Here is a 16,526-nt window from a genome sequence, read left to right as displayed (position 1 = left end):
CTGACGAGCGTGCCACCCAGTGAGAGAAAACTGGAGAGAAGTGAGTTGAAGGGAGGCAAACACGACCACAGTCAAGAGCTTGACAGTGGTATCTGAGTTGCGCTGGACACCAAGTGACCCCGGTGAGCAGGCATGTGGAGAGAGGAGGTTTCCAGAGGAGAAAGACAGGCTGGAGAGCCATCAGCCCCAAGCAGCCATGCAAGCCAGGAGCGTGCAGACACCGGACGGGAGTGTGCAGAACCGGAGGGCGACATTGTGAAGAGCGGGAGGACGCGGGGGTCGGGGCAGGGCGGACGTGGACAGAGAGAGGGAGCGAGGAGAGGTGTGAGGGAGACCTCGGGAAGAGCGGGAGGACGCAGGGGTCAGGGCAGGACGGACGTGGACACAGAGAGGGAGCGAGGAGAGGTGTGAGGGCGACGTCGGGAACAGCGGGAGGACGCAGGGGTCAGGGCAGGGCGGATGTGGACACAGAGAGGGAGCGAGGAGAGGTGTGAGGGAGACCTCGGGAAGAGCGGGAGGACGCAGGGGTCAGGGCAGGATGGACGTGGACACAGAGAGGGAGCGAGGAGAGGTGTGAGGGAGACCTCGGGAAGAGCGGGAGGACGCAGAGGTCAGGGCAGGACGGACGTGGACACAGAGAGGGAGCGAGGAGAGGTGTGAGGGCGACGTCGGGAACAGCGGGAGGACGCAGGGGTCGGGGCAGGGCGGACGTGGACAGAGAGGGAGCGAGGAGAGGTGCAGGGCAGAGGTGGCTCAAGTCCCCCAGACCGAGCGACGAGAAGGTGGTCGACGTGGCCAAGTGCGGGGGCCGTCGGCCAGGACCGCCCAGGATGTGGCCTTACAGGCAGCCAGACTCCCTCCCAGGGCAGCTTGCCGGGGTGGGCAGGGGGGCGCGGGCGGCGTGGAAGGAAGGAGCAGACCAGGCCTGCGAGTGCGGCTGGGGGGTGAGGGCGCCAGGCTGTGGGGGCCGGAGGCAGAGAACGGCCGGGAGGTCGGCTGCGCTCAGGCTGGGAGCCGAGAGGAAGACACTCAAAAACATCAAGAACAACAGGAAACCGAGCTTCAAGACAAACACAGTTACTGCACATCTCTTCCACGGGAGGTCCCGTGTGGCTGCGGCACCGCCGTCCCCACCCCGCACGTGCTCTGTGGGCAACTCCGCTCTGAGCCATGACCGGAGCCCGGCCGCTGCCCCACTGTGCCAATGCCGGCACAGGACGGGGGACAGCCAGGCTCTGAAACACAAACTGTCCTCCCGTTATCTGCAAGATTCCACGCATTAGGACTTAAAACAATGAGACATAAAAGCACGTCTTGCATTAACATTTCCTGACTTTTTTTAATAGGAGGGAATACACATGAGCAGGAGAGCACGGCACAGTCCCTACAGGTGCGTGGAAACCCAGGCGGGGACACCCAGGGACGACGCCGTCACGGCAGCCAGCCGGTCTGGGGAGGTGGGAGGGTGCGCTGACGGGAAACCTGAGACGCAGGACTGCACGAGCCTTCCTGTGTCTCTGCGCTCCGGGGACGGACGGGAGCACGAGCCGTCCTGTGTCTCCGCGTTCCGGGGACGGACGGGAGCACGAGCCTTCCTGTGTCTCCGCGTTCCGGGGACCGACGGGAGCACGAGCCTTCCTGTGTCTCTGTGTTCCGGGGGCGGACGGGAGCACGAGCCGTCCTGTGTCTCCGCGTTCCGGGGACGGACGGGAGCACGAGCCTTCCTGTGTCTCCGCGTTCCGGGGACGGACGGGAGCACGAGCCTTCCTGTGTCTCCGCGTTCCGGGGGCGGACGGGAGCACGAGCCGTCCTGTGTCTCCGCGTTCCGGGGACGGACGGGAGCACGAGCCGTCCTGTGTCTCTGCGTTCCGGGGGCGGACGGGAGCACGAGCCGTCCTGTGTCTCTGCGTTCCGGGGACGGACGGGAGCACGAGCCGTCCTGTGTCTCTGCGTTCCGGGAACGGACGGGAGCACGAGCCTTCCTGTGTCTCTGCGTTCCGGGGACGGACGGGAGCACGAGCCTTCCTGTGTCTCCGCGTTCCGGGGGCGGACGGGAGCACGAGCCGTCCTGTGTCTCCGCGTTCCGGGGATGGACGGGAGCACGAGCCTTCCTGTGTCTCCGCGTTCCGGGGACGGACGGGAGGCAGCCATGCTCGGGTGTTTTCAAACCCTGTTCAGCCTGACCTGTGGTGGCGCAGTGGATAAAGCGTCGGCCTGGAATGCTGAGGTCGCCGGTTCAAAACCCTGGGCTTGCCTGGTCAAGGCACATATGGGAGTTGATGCTTCCTGCTCCTCCCCCTGTTCTCTCTCTATCTCTCCCTTTCTCTCTCTCCCCTTTCTCTCTAATAAAAATGAATAAATTAAAAAAAAAATCTAAATAAGTAAATAAGTAAAAAAACAAACAAAAAAAAAAAAACCCTGTTCAGATGTAGTCCTGGGAAAGGGCTGGTAACGATGACATTTACAAGAGTTCTGTCCCACGAGTACAGGAACCCACTGGCGGGCCTCAGAACCAGCGTGTGAGATGCCACAGTGCCATGCGTTCTCCGGGCACAGGCCAGGCCAGCCTTGCTGGTGGGGAGGGCCCAGACCTATCTACAGGGGGACAGCAGCACAGGCAGAAGGCACTGTCCCATGGGGTTGAGGTTGGTCCCCTGGTGCCTGCGCTCCTGGGTGTCAGGGGGCCCTAGTGGGAACCCCTATCTTCTCTCCCAACCCCTCCTGTGATGCCACTCGATGACCTCAGGCCCCCATGGAGAGGATCTCCCCCAAACCCACATCCCCTTAAACTCATGAGGAACACAATCCCAAGAGAGCCAGACAAGCTGTCGATGTAGGAGGGTGCACAGGTATCAGCGAGCCGCCCAAGCACAGGCCGGTCTGGGGACACACCTCCAAAAAATGACCACATGGCATGAAGCCAGCCTGAACACGCATCTGCCCACAATGCTGACCCACTGGACACCTGGCTCCACCGACACCAAAGCCCAGTGTCTCTGCTCCAGCATCTCGAGGTTCACAAACCACACCTTCCCTCGTTGCCTCCTGGCCTGCTGACCCTGACCACAACACAGCCTCCACTGTAGGGTGACACCCCATCGTCCTCAGAGCCAGCAGGCTGAGAAGCTCCCTCCACAGACCTGTCTGAGTCCAGCCTCACCTGCATCCACACGTGTGGTCCCCAGCAGGACATTTGTAGGACGAGTCCTCTCATCCTTCTGCCTGAAACCCATTGCCCAGGAGGACACCCTCAATTGGCCGCCCCTGTCCCCTGTCCCCTGTCGGCCACCTCTATCACTGACACGGTTCAGACGAATAAGTCTAAGTCCCAGGACAACTCAGAGGAAGAAATCAGGACCACGAAGACCTGAGCCAGTCCAGAACAACCAGGCGGCCGGACTGAGGACAACAAACCACAGCGGGAACTCGGCCAAGCTGCTCTGAAAAGCTTTGGGGACCCCACAGAGGCTGAAGGGCAGTGGCCGCCCGGTCCTCGTGGGGGCCGGGGAGGGTAACGTCCATGAACAGTCCCACAAAACTGGAGGGACCAGTTAGTTCCAGGCTCAGAGACAGCAGAAACGGCCATTCAGTGTCTGCTCCCCAGATGTCCTGCTTCAGTCCCTCCCTTCCCGCCCCATTTATCTGTCACGCTGGACAGGCTGCTGTGGACTTCACTGTTCTTAGAGGTAATTGAGTGTGTTGGTGTCATCTGTCAGAACTCTTCCAGGGTGAAGGGGGCAGTGGCTGCCCGGTCCATCTTCAGTAGAGACAAGCTGTCAGCCACGCCTGGCTACCTGGGAGGGCAGCCCCCTGCCCCCTGGCCCAGGGGTTAGCTGTTGGTCATCCAGCCTGCCTTGATGAGAAACAAAACCACTTCGATGCCATTTTTTCATGTTTCATCACACCTCATTCTCTGAGCCCCTTGAGAACATCCAGACCCACGCGCTATAATCCGTTGGACAGACCTGATGTTTTCAGTGTCCACCTCACCGATGGCTGGTCAGGACAAAGTGGGGAACTGGGTGTCGGCCACTTCCCCGAGAGGAGACAATATTTGCAGACGCACCTTGTAAGGCCACCACCTCCCAGCCCGCGGAAAGTGCTCCAGCCCCCGACCACACACAAAGCACATTCTGGATCACCGGAGAGGGGCTCCTGGAGGCCCAGGCTTTCCTTAAAGGTGGCCCTGACCCCGCCAGGTCTTCTCATGCAAGCCTCCAAGGACAGAGGGGCAGAGCAGCAGCAGCGACCTTCAGAAACGTGTCCGAGGACCCCAAAGCAAGACAGGCAATGCCCCAGGGTCCTTCAGAGGGGCTGGGGAGACTAAAGGGGGGGCGGCACAGCCGGCCGTGACCTGCAGGCCCCGGCACAGCCACCCACTGACCTGGGCACAGTGCAGACACGGCCTCACATAGCTGTCGGCTCTCAAACCACCGTGATTCTCCACTGGTGCTATTACCTATTAGTCTTTATTGGGGTGCAACCTGCATGAGAGAGGAGACCCTGTTCTCATCAATGCGAGACTCCCCTGCACATAAACCAGGATGTGATGGAGGAGGGGAGAGAGAGGGGGGAAGGGAGGGAAAGAGAGAGAGGAAGGGAGAGAGAGAAAGGGAGGGAGGGAGAGAGGAAGGAAAGGAGGGAGGTTGTGTGTGCACACACATGCGCTCTCTGCAGAACAGCTCTCGCTCCTTGGCCAGATGGTTGCTGCTTGGTTGTTTTGTCCACATTTTTCATCTGGAAGCCATAGCGCACCTGTTAAGTGGTGAGGAGGGACCTCCCATCTGGAACAGCCTGTCCCGTCCTTGGAAGACATCTGAGGGACAACAATATCCTTACAAGATCTCTCCGGCTTTCTGGTGACCCAGTTTCACTGGACGGTGTCCAAGCTGATCCGGACGGCCATGTGCCAGTGCCCACGCGTGCGTGCGTGTGTACGTGCTTGTGTGAGTGTCTGATTACAGAGCACGGGACCAGAAGACAGGTCCGCAGGGAGGAGCCAACTGCCGCCCTGGCCACCCGCTGCCCTCCCCCAAACCAGCACAAACACAAGTGGCTCAAGCCCTGTTTTTTGTCAAGGGTGTCTCTCCCTCAGCACCTCGTCTATCCTCAGCTCCTCTGCGAGAGGCGGCAGGGCACCAGTGTTAGATAACACTTAATGCCTCTCTCATCTCATCACAAGTGCCGACCAAACATGAAAGGCATGGAGGACGGTAAACCACACACACACACACACACACACATTCACACACATTCACACACACACATTCACACACACATTCACACACACACACCACACTCACACACACTCACACATAAACACACACACACCACACACCACACACTCACATACTACACACACACTCACACACATACACACTCACACATACATGCACACACATACCATACACTATGCACTCATACACACACCACACACTCACACGCACACACACACTTGCAGTGAACTATCTGAAAGCATCAGACTCTGTCCATCGCAGGCAAGGAGGAAGACTCTCCTGCCATGTGACGAGGCCCCAACTCAGTGTCCTGAATGTCCTTTCCTCCCCTCCCCTCCCCTCCCCACAAACAGAATGTCATTTCTATATGACGATCTGTGTCAAATCATCCCTTGAGGCACGAAACAGATGGCCTGGGAATCTGACAATCGAAACCAAAAACAAACCTTGCATTTTAAACAAATGCTCACCGATAACCATGTGGACAAACAGCTGCAACGAACACTGGACCACAGTCCAGGGACCGGAGTCCTGTTCTCTAAGAGGTTCGGCGAAAGCCCTCTGACCCAGCTCAGTGAGGTCCGGTTTCCCCACACACAGACAAAAACGATCCAGTCCGTCCGTCCTGCACACGCTCAGCTCCGGGTTTGGGGCAGGTCTCGAGAAACTCTCTAAGCCTTAATGTCTCCCACCTGCAAAACGAGGGGGCTGCTGCTTACCTCTCAGGGTGCAGTGAGAAGGAAACGGCACAATGCGTGCGCTGGGGAGGTAGTGAGCGCCCATGAAACAGTAGCTCTCAACCATAATAGAAATGATATTCCCCAACTCCAGCCTCTTCCACGGGATGGCGCACGAGGAATCAAATGCCGTCAGGCACCATCCCCTCCTGGAGCCAGCAGGCTCTTCAAAGGTAGCCAGTGCCACAAGGCACGGACTATTCAATGTCACTTCCTTTTAAGTTGTTTAAATATAATAGAAAACAGAAAGTGATCCTTGATTCAGTAATTGGAAACAACTGTCATGAGCAACTGGGGTGCATAAATCTCTCCAATGGGGGCAGATTTTATTAAATGCTTATTAAATACACGTCAGGTGTCTGTGATTAAAAATTCAGCATCCAGATTGAGACGGGGTCTACGTGGAAAAACATCTCTGGGTCTCAGGGGCCCAGTGAGGAAAACAGGATGTGATCTATGTCATTGGTACTTTTTAGACTGAAGTCATGTCGAGATGATATTGTGAGACAAAAATTAATCTCACCAGTTATTTGGTGCCCTTTTATTATTGTTATTATTATTACATTATATTATTATTATTATTATTATTTTATGTGGCCTCCGGACCACTGTAAACAACGTACGCCACTCGCGTCCTGTTTCCGCTGGGCAGCACAGTCTGGGGCTAGCCAGGAAGCAGACGCAAATGACCCCGCATGCAATCTCTCGTTTTCGTGGACTGGCGTTCACCGCTACACACACAACCAAAACCATGGCGTCCTCCTTTCAGACCTGCCGTCACGTGCGTGTGGCTTCGGGGTGTACCATCGCCTGGTAGCTCAGAGCAGAAGCACAGATTTAACCGACAAGGAGGCAGGACCAGCTCGGAAGGCGGCCCTGGGTCCCCGGGCAGCCAGGACAGAGCGGGCAACCCCAGCGAGTCCCGACTCCACGCCGATCAGCCCATCAGCCACGGGGATCAGAGGCACTGAGCTCACCGGCCACCCTCCGCACCCCCTCTCCCCGTGAGATCCACTATGGTTACAGATGGCAATGATCGGACATCTGTTCATCCTCGGCTAAATGAGCTGAGGCCCTGGTGATGAACGCTCTGGTCATGGGCACCGAATAAAAATATGTACATACTAATCTTTATAAAAGGTATTCCACAGACATCATCAGCTTACAAATGTCCCAGCAGAATATCCGTCTCTAACCCCATTCCAGCTCTCCACTAGAGCCAGAGGCAAATACGAGAAAATGAATTTGTTCACTTAAAACATTTGTTTTATGAACACTTGACTAATGGGCTTCTTAATTTTTAGTTGGGTCCCATTAAACAAATGATCCATAAAGTGTATTTAAGAACCTTGAGCCCTTGTTACACAGAACAGAGGCCCAGGGTAACCCCCTTCATGAGAATTAAACAGGAAGAGCCATATAAGTGGGAGAGAGCAGTGCTTGTTACCCTTCTACAGACCACCGTCTAATTTTTCCTCCATCTGGGAACTCAGTACCCAATCAGTTTGCTCCGTGACTTGCTCCCTCATCCACGTCTTCAAGTCACAGAAATGCACTCAACGGAGCCGGCCACGGAAGGGACCATGGCAGCCGTCCGGTGATGTCCACGCTGTTCGGATGTGGGGACAGGGGCCAGAGGGAAGGGGCGCACGAGGACTGCACGGCGACGTAGCCGCTCAGCCAGATCCGACGCCTGATCCTGAGGCCAGGACACTGAGGACGATGGATCCACGCGTGTGCACAGGCGTAGCAGCACGTATGATCCTGCCATCCCTACGTGTCCAAGGCAAATTAACTTTTCCCCAGGCACCGACATCGTAAGGCACACGGCCGCGACTGTCTGCAGTACCAGGAGGACAGAGGCGAGGAACCCTGGGCTGGCCATGCAGCTCCTTTCTGCGCCCGCCTCCCCCACAGCAGCCCTGGGTGGCGCTTCTATCCCCACGCACCGCACCGGGAGCAGCCCCAGCAGGGGTTCCGGGCAGGGGCTCCCCAGCATCCCGCAGCCAAGCGCCGGAGCGACTGGGAGGGAGGGAAAGTGACGCAGCGCCACGGGACTTTCATGGAGACGGTGACCTCACAGCCACCTCGACGCGGGAAGAAGTGGTAAAGCAGGATGAGTTATGGCAGGAAATGGGAAGAAGCTGGAAAAAGAGACGTCTTCTGAGTGAACCCAACGGGTCTAGAAACGGGGGCGTCACCTTTTGGAAGAAGGGAGGGGACAACAGATACTCTGCATCCTTCCGTACGGAGGACAGTAACAGGGGTCACACATCCGTCAGTACCGTAAAAATAAAGACCGTGTCAGGAAAAATAAAATAAAAATGGAACCAAGGGAGAAACACCACAAATGATGCCCATATAACAGTAAATGAAAAGAAGTCAGACTCAAGACACATGTTGGGGAAGGTTGCGTGGAAAGGACTAGTCAAGCCAGGAATCTATTCTCAAGGGCACCAGAAAGATAGGTTGGTAGGTTCAGAAGGACTTCTCCATGCCTGTCAGTCCCTGGGCAGAGACTCACCATGTGGAAGAGGAGAAAACCAGGAGAGAACACCCAGGGCTGGGACTGGCAGGTGTGCCTCTAACCGGGAAAGTGAAGGTTGTCAAGTACGTAAGTCCTGGTCAAGGTGGCCGGGCACACCCATCTTCCCTAGATGCCCCGACAATTCAATGAATAGAATAAAAACTGTGTCTAAAAACATATGGTATGGAGCACTCTGTCTTGGGGAAGGTCTGTGCACTCAGGGCATGGCTAATGCAGCAGGAAAGAACTGGGTCTTGAAGGGAAACGTAGGAGATAGCCGGCTGACCCAGCCCCCCCCCCACTGTCCCGGGCAGGTCACCTGTAGGTGACATATCCTGCAGAAACAGAGCCCTAAGCTCATACGGCCTCAAGGAATCACAAATTGGAGAGAGACTCAGGGGCCTGATGTGCTGGTGCCCAGGGTCAGCCTGACTAGATATGACACAGCCTTCTCTAGGGTGGCTTGTCCTTCTCCCAACATGAAGCAACAGGGACAGGAGACCCCCACCCACCCAGAGGTGGGTACAAAGCACAGAGTCAGCTGGCAATAATCAAGTTTAGGTCGACGACACCCTGAGTGACTTCCGGCTCGGCCAGTCTGAGTGTGGCAGAGAGCCCCACGCAGAAAGAGGAGAGAGAAGCCAGGAATCTCTGGGCGTGTGAACACCGTGCCGCAGGCTCCATCCACGTTCACTCTGTTCGTGTGCCATTAAATTCACATGTTTACGGTCTATCCCACTGCACGGGGCGTCTGCAATGAATTCAGTTTTCCGAATGCATCGTTCCTACGGTGACCGTGAAGCACTGGCAGAGTAGGTGATAGTTTGTAACAAGACGAGTCCTTAACCAGCACCAAGGGAGTGGACAGTGCCCTTCCTCCGGCTTTCCTGACAGGCTAGGACTCCTTACTTAACACCCGGGCCCTGACCTGCTGTAAATTAAGAATATTTACTCTTTCCCAATTACACAGTTTATAAGCGGACAGCTCTGAAGTCCATCGGACTTGCTAACAAACCAGTCCCGGGCACGTGCAACCGATGACCACTGAATCGAAATGGATAGAATGCAGAGACTGGAGCTGACTTCGCTCTCTTAAAATTCAAGACGCCACTTCCCAAAAAGGGCTGCATTGTTTTTTAACAAATGGCCTCTTCAAAAACCCATATAATGAAAGATATCAAGTGATATGCAGAGTGAGGGATGGAGAAGGTTCAGTGCCTTGCAGATAAAGATTAAAATGTTCTCAAGGCACGGGAAAAAAAAGACAGGAGGGGAGAAAACGCCGTCCGTATGTATCCCCGCCGTTAGTTAAAATAGTCAGTCTTTGGGGTCCACAGCTGGTGAGGTCTTGAGAAGTCATCAGCACAGCTAGGGAACGAAACTCCTCCAGAGTATGAAATATTGTGGCGCCTTCAGTGAGAGGGCACACAGTGGCCCCCACCCCAATTTTTCTTTCTGCGCAACATCCATCAAGTTAACAAATCCCCTCCACAGGAGCCCTGGGTGTGCGACCCCTTTCCACAGAGAGAACTACCTCTCCGCTTTCCACCGTGGAGAAGCTTAAAGAGACTTTCATTTTGATTTGTTTACGGATCAAAGGCACGCAGGTCTATTTTATATGCCAGGTCTGCAGGAAGCACACAGCTTTTCTTCCTACCATTTAAAAAGCACACAAATTTGATAAGTAGGGAGATTTTTTTTAGAGAGATATGTTTTCGATCTCTGCTCTAATCACAGTGAAAACAGCCTAGAAGTCTGACTCCCGTATTGCTAATAGCGCGTCCCCGCTGGGACCGAGCCCTTTGCCCTCCGATTTCAAAGGGCTGGTGAAACTAATGCTCCCGCCATTAAAAAGGAGAGTTTCACTCTGCTCCGTGACTGGGGGAATCATTCACCTTGAAAGTAAGAATGAGGAAGATCATTTAAGCTCTTTATGCCGACGTTTTTAAGAAGCTCTGTATGGTTCAAAAGAAAGAGGACAGAGATGAAGCTTGATGAGGCAGAGGAGACTCTGGAAGAAGGGGCCCATTGGCTGGGTAGAGGGGAAGACTCCCAGGGGACACGGGGCAAGGCAGGAAAGGACGGAGGGCGTGGCTTCCCCTCCCAACCCAGAAGACACACACACACACAAAGGGTGGCCTTGGAAAGGAGCTAGCTTCGGGCAGAGGAATCCACCAAGAGTTTAAAAATACTGCCAAGACCATAAAAGCATCATCTTCTACTACATCTTAAGCCTTTGCCCTTCAGAGCTCATGCTGCCCTCCCAAAACCAAGTTAACACACAATGATTAGCACACAGTAAACCCCACACAAAAAAAGAAAAGACAAGAAAAATGTCCATTACTTTGGTCGCTTTCTTTTTCTTCTTCTTTTCCTAGTGAGAGGATGGGAGATAGACAGATTCCTGCATGTCCCCAACTGGGAACCACTTCGGCGACCCTCATCTGGGGCCGATACTCTGCTCATCTGGGGCTATGGTCATAACCAAGCTATTTTTAGTGCCTGAGGCAGAGGCTCCACAGAGCCATCCTCAATGCCCAGGAACGATGCACTCGAACTAATCGAGCCATGGCTGTGGGAGAAGAAGAGACAGACAGAGAAGGGGGAGGGGGAGAGGAAGGGGTGGAGAAGCAGATGGTTACTTCTCTTGCGTGTCCCGACCGACCAGGAATCAAACCCAGGACATCTACACACTGGGCCAATGCTTTTTGGTCACTTTCAATATGGGGACATGGAAAGATGAGATCTTGTCAGATAAAGAAATGGTGCAGGGTTAGCTGGAATGCTCCTTCCAAAGGTCTCACTCAGGCCCAGCCCACAGGGGACAGGAGCCCATGTGGGAAAGGCACGGGCTCCACGAGGTCTTTCGCCTGAACTCAAAGGCGTCTTGCAAGTATGTTCCATGCTCTTGACTAATTTCAAAGATAAGCAACCCCTGAGGTTGATGTCCTTTTATTCCCATTTCTAGAACGACCGTGTAAAACGTTTTTTGTGAGGCCAAATCCTACACCTTGGTATCCTCGTATTTATTTTAATTTAATCACATTGAAACTTTGACATTTCTGTGATGGCACCAAAGCTTGAATGTCCACAGCTTTTGTCAGCGCTCAGGGCAACAAGATAATCACATGGGAACAAAGCCACCAAGGCACAGATTATGGTGTTCCGACCTTTCATTTCTTTACATCTTGCTTTGAAAGTCTGCTCACTCCACAGCTCAGATTATTTGCAAGAGGGAAGCACATCATCTGTCTTGTGATGCACATCATCTACTTAACCAGTTCTCGAGCAGTCAGATCACACGTGAGACAGCGCTTGGAGCCCACCATGCTCACTCCTTGGCTCTCGTGTACGGCAGGCTGACCAGTCTGGTAATAAGCCAGAGGCCCTGCCGCCAGCCATGGGGCAGAAGCAGGAACAGCCACGGTGGGTTCCGGACAGCAGCACAGGGACCAGCCCGTCCGCACGTCCTCCTTCTTCTGGAACAATGTCACATGCCCTGAATTTGAAAAGACATCCTCCTGACATGTTGTGATGGCTGAGATTTGCTTCAGGATCTCTGGGGGGAAAACAAGACTGACCATCACTCTGAAACGCTGAAGCCCCATGATGGGATCATGGGCATTTTGTTAGCATTTTTTCCCCACTTTTCTGTTGGTTTGATACTGTGTTCCATAATTTTCATAGGCAGCTGTGTTGAATCCAGAGATAAACTTGAATGGTCCCTCCCTTATTTCCATCCATTCGCGGAATGATTAGAATAATTAGCAAAGAGAAGACAACCTTAATTTTATAAAACTGCTCCAGGAGAAGCATCTCAGTGGGTGCACCTGTGAGCAGAGGGCAGCAGGAAGAGTCACAGGGCCCACACAGTGGGGCTGGACAAACACAACCCCGCCGGCCAAGAGACACATCTTCTGTTGCAGTCTAACAGACGAGCAAGCTCATCCTCAGGCTCCGTGTCCTTTCGAGGGCAGACGAGGAGCAACAGGACAGAAAGGTTGACACAGCCAGCGCATTGCACACGTGGGCAGACTGGGACCCACACCTGGTGAGGGGAGGCTTTTCTGCAGAGGGGCACTTACAGGCTCGGGAGTCACTGCCAGCCTCCGAGCACAGATCCGCCCGCCGTTTCCATGGAAAGGAGCCTCTGATAGTGATGGGACGTCTTTGATATCGAGGGTGGATGGAAAGAAATGTTTTGGAGGTCAGTGAGCCTCTTCCGTGAGGCATCACCCATGCCGATGAACAAAGCCCTGACCTGGGGCCGCCAGAGAGGAACCTGGAGGGGTCCCACAGCGATGCCCTCCGATCACATGCCCAAGGGAATGTCGATGAAGGGCTGGCACATTCAGTAGCTGGTGCAGATAAATTTAGTTATACCAACTTCTAAAAATCTGGACACTCGGGGGGTTAGTTTGTCTGGTTCCACTGGGAACGGGAAACGACACAGACCACTACACTGTTCACACAGTCACCACATGTGCAACAAAGCAAGAACACCACAGCCACAGTAGCTCATCAGAACACAGCTCTTGGCTTTACGTACTTATAACCAACGTGGCAGAGCATATCTCGCGAAACTGACATCTCTGTGAGAGCAGACCTATGGAGGATTAAGCACTGATTCAGTCTTTCCGGACAAGGCGGTGCGCTGAAGACGCTGGCTGGTGGCTGCTTTCAAGAAGGAGGGAGCCTGCCCGTGACAACAACCAGGGCTGTCCCTGCTGTCCTACCCAGGAAAGAGTCTTTGAACTCAGCACCTGCCGAGGGGCCAGGTTCCCCCACTCTGAAATGCCTCCAGGCGGCCAGGATGTGTCTGCAAGCACACTGGGCTCTCCGTTATGGCTTGGGTGACTTCACTTGATTGAGCGATTCTGGAGAAGTCTGTGGGATGTGAATTTTCAGGTTGACTTTGGTCCTTGTAGCCCACAATGATTTTGGACTCGCATGTTTCATACTACTTCATTTATGATGTTGGTGGATATAGCTCGCGGTTAAGATTAAATTCCTAACTTGGTACTTAAAATGATACAAGGTATTCTAAACATTATGCATTCTGGTAACTCCGTATTCAGCAAACTGATGACTTAACAGAAAGCTACCGATGCTCAATGGCAGCTATGAATTTTTATTTGCATGCTGCACACTTCCAAACTGGGGCTGGGGGTCGTCTGTGAGACAAAGACGTGCGGAACAGGGATGGGAACGAAAACAGGACCCTGGAAGGAGGAGGAGAATCACGCTGGCAGATACCCCGCTGACACCAGCCCCAGAAGCCAACAGGAGCTGTCCCTACAAGCTTCCTATCCACTCAACAAATGGAGTGCGTTTCCACAGAAGAAAACATTTCCTTGAACTACCCTCTTAAAAAAATTTCTTTTCAATATTTTTTATTTGAACCACTTATGTCTGAGGTGCTTATTCAAAGAAACCCACTGAATGATCGGTAGAACAAAATTCTGCAACAAGCATTTTGAAATATATGAAAAAATGACCTCAAGTAAGTCTTTCCTATCTCACCACTCAGGATCAAGTATTATCATCCACTGAGTGACAATGGTAAACTCCATGAAGGCACTGATGGTGATGGTGATGGTGTTAGTGATGGTGGTGGTGGTGGTGGTGATGGTGATGGTGGTGATGGTGATAATGATGATGGTGATGGTGGTCAAGGTAGTGATGGTGATGGTGGTGGTGATGGTGATAGTGATGATGGTGATGATGGTGGAGGTGGTAGTGATGGTGGTGATGGTTATAATGATGATGGTGATGGTGGTGAAGGTAGTGATGGTGATGGTGGTGGTGATAGTGATGATGGTGATGATGGTGGAGGTGGTAGTGATGGTGGTGATGGTGATAATGATGATGGTGGTGATGGTGGTGATGGTGGTAATGGTGATGGTGATGGTGATGGTGTTAGTGATGGTGGTGGTGGTGGTGATGGTGGTGGTGATGGTGATGATGGTGATGGTGATGATGGTGATGATGATGGTGATGATGATGATGGTGATGGTGATGATGATGGTGGTGGTAATGGTGATGGTGATGGTGGTGGAGGTGGTGATGGTAGAGGTGGTAACAGGGGTGGGATATAGCTGTCAGGGTTGGGTGCTGGAAGGAGGCACCTCACTAGCCGACCTACTAAGACCCAGAGATAAAAGGTTCAGTGGATTCTACTTGTTCTGGTCTAAAGTTGAGCCCACATGGAAGGAACCAAAGAAGCAGTGTCCCCCTGTCACCTCCATCACCAGGCCTTCCTTAAGCCATGCACGGTCCCCAAGCAGCAGGAGACAGCTGGACAGTGAACAATTCAAGACCAGCTCTCCAAGGACAGCCAGGCACAGGGACAGTCAGGATGAATGGCTGAGGGAGGAGCCATGTGCTTCGAGCTGCAAACGAGAGCGACAGGGCTGGCTCTCTCCTAGGACAGGAGATGTGAGTGCTGGCCCTGACAGAGGTCAGAGGTCTGCACAGAAGGCTGAAGCCAGCGGCCCCCGTCCTGCCTGGATGTCTGTCCTCCAGAAGTAGAGCCCGAGGAAGTCATTACATTTCCTCTGAACCTGAGATCAGCACTAAGGGTTGGCTCCGTCATATTTTTATAAATCAAGAAATTAGATTAAAATGAACAGGTCCACATAAGGTCCAGGAGTGGAGAAGGTACCAAGGACTAAGCCAGACACACACTAAGTTCTCAGCCCAGCCAGTAACTCAACAAAAACACCCAGATTCTGGGGTGTGGGCGGCTCCGGCCCGGAAACACCCCCACTCAGGGGGAGGAAAGAACCTGAACAGAACAGCCCCATGACTGGATACAAATGGGCCAGAATAACCATGCTTCCGTTGGCTTGTCACTCAACAGTTTGCACATCTGCCTCCAACAAGTGAGGGAGGTAAGCAGATGATGCAAAGGTTTTCAGCTTCCCATAAAACAGCTTGACAAGTGTAAAATATTAATTCACTCTGTCCAAAGAGAAAGAAACAAAGAAAATGTTGCGAAAAAAAAAGGAGTGGGGTGATAATGTGTCGAAAAGCAAGGTATTCCTCAGGATAGGGGAGTGGAGACATCATTAAAATTCCTATGACTTCGAAGCAAGGTTTGAAGAAACCCTGTCAAAAGACGCCAAGTTCAGGATAAGACTGGACCATTATGCCCACATTTAAAGAAAACTTAAATTTTTTCTTTGCAATCACCTCTATAGAAGCAAGTGATTGCCTTCCCAGGGCAGCCAACCCACGCGGTGAGGGCCACAATGACTGCTGATTGCCGAGGGCTCGGGCATCGGCCTCCATTACCAGCCTGGAGGTGCCGCCTCCCCTTCTCCATGATCTATTGCCTAGGCTAGATGTCAATTACCATTCTCCTGGTAAGGGCTCAATCTTCCTGTCTGGTGGAGGAGCTGTCTTAATTGGCTGCAACCTCCCCTTCTTTCGGCGGGCAAGGAGGAGAGAATTCAGGAGCGGCGGGGTCTACAGACAATGACTGATGCGACAATCTAATCATTTCAGGGTTCCACTCACCGTGCTGGGTGAAGAGGTCACTGTGAATGATTTCAATCAAGCAGTACAGCTTCTGAATGGTCAGCAAACCCATGGGGACATTTAGGATGAAGTCAGTAAACATTTTGCTAGGAGAAAGAAAAAAGAGAAACACACGGAAGGCATTTGGAGATCGGCAGCACAGCGGCCCACGTGTTTCCAGGCATTATGAAGATGCAAAGTCGTTCAATGGCCGTTCAGGGCCACCAGAACGTTGGCTAATGCCTATTATAAATTATGGGCCAAAATCTCGTCAAAAAAAATGATACTTCAGAATGTTATCTTGCACTTCACACCCACTAAAAAAGCAAAGATATAAAAGACAATTAGCAAGTATTGCTGGGATGGGGAGAGACTGAGCCTTCACACCGTGTCAGCGGATGAGAGATGGGTCAGCCACTTTGGAGAACCACACTGGCAGTCCTTCAGAACACTGGAAATAGTTACTATATGAGCCAGCATCTGCAGTCCTAGGTGATGCCCAAG

At 53.2% G+C, this 16,526-nt stretch overlaps 1 protein-coding gene across 2 annotated transcripts in view; it reads right to left on the bottom strand.

Moving 5' to 3' along the window:
* The window catches only part of DOCK1 (dedicator of cytokinesis 1), a 437,923-nt gene that overhangs the window by 276,182 nt on the left and 145,215 nt on the right, over positions 1-16,526 (bottom strand). For both annotated transcript variants that reach the window (XM_066240428.1, XM_066240429.1), the window contains exon 25: positions 16,023-16,129. In XM_066240428.1, the coding sequence (XP_066096525.1) occupies positions 16,023-16,129 (107 nt within the window). The remainder of the gene's footprint in view (positions 1-16,022; positions 16,130-16,526) is intronic.

This window comes from Saccopteryx bilineata, chromosome 7 (genome assembly GCF_036850765.1).
Source record: "Saccopteryx bilineata isolate mSacBil1 chromosome 7, mSacBil1_pri_phased_curated, whole genome shotgun sequence".
In the NCBI taxonomy this organism is placed as follows: Eukaryota; Metazoa; Chordata; class Mammalia; order Chiroptera; family Emballonuridae; genus Saccopteryx; species Saccopteryx bilineata.
This window is presented reverse-complemented; position numbering and strand designations above follow the sequence as displayed.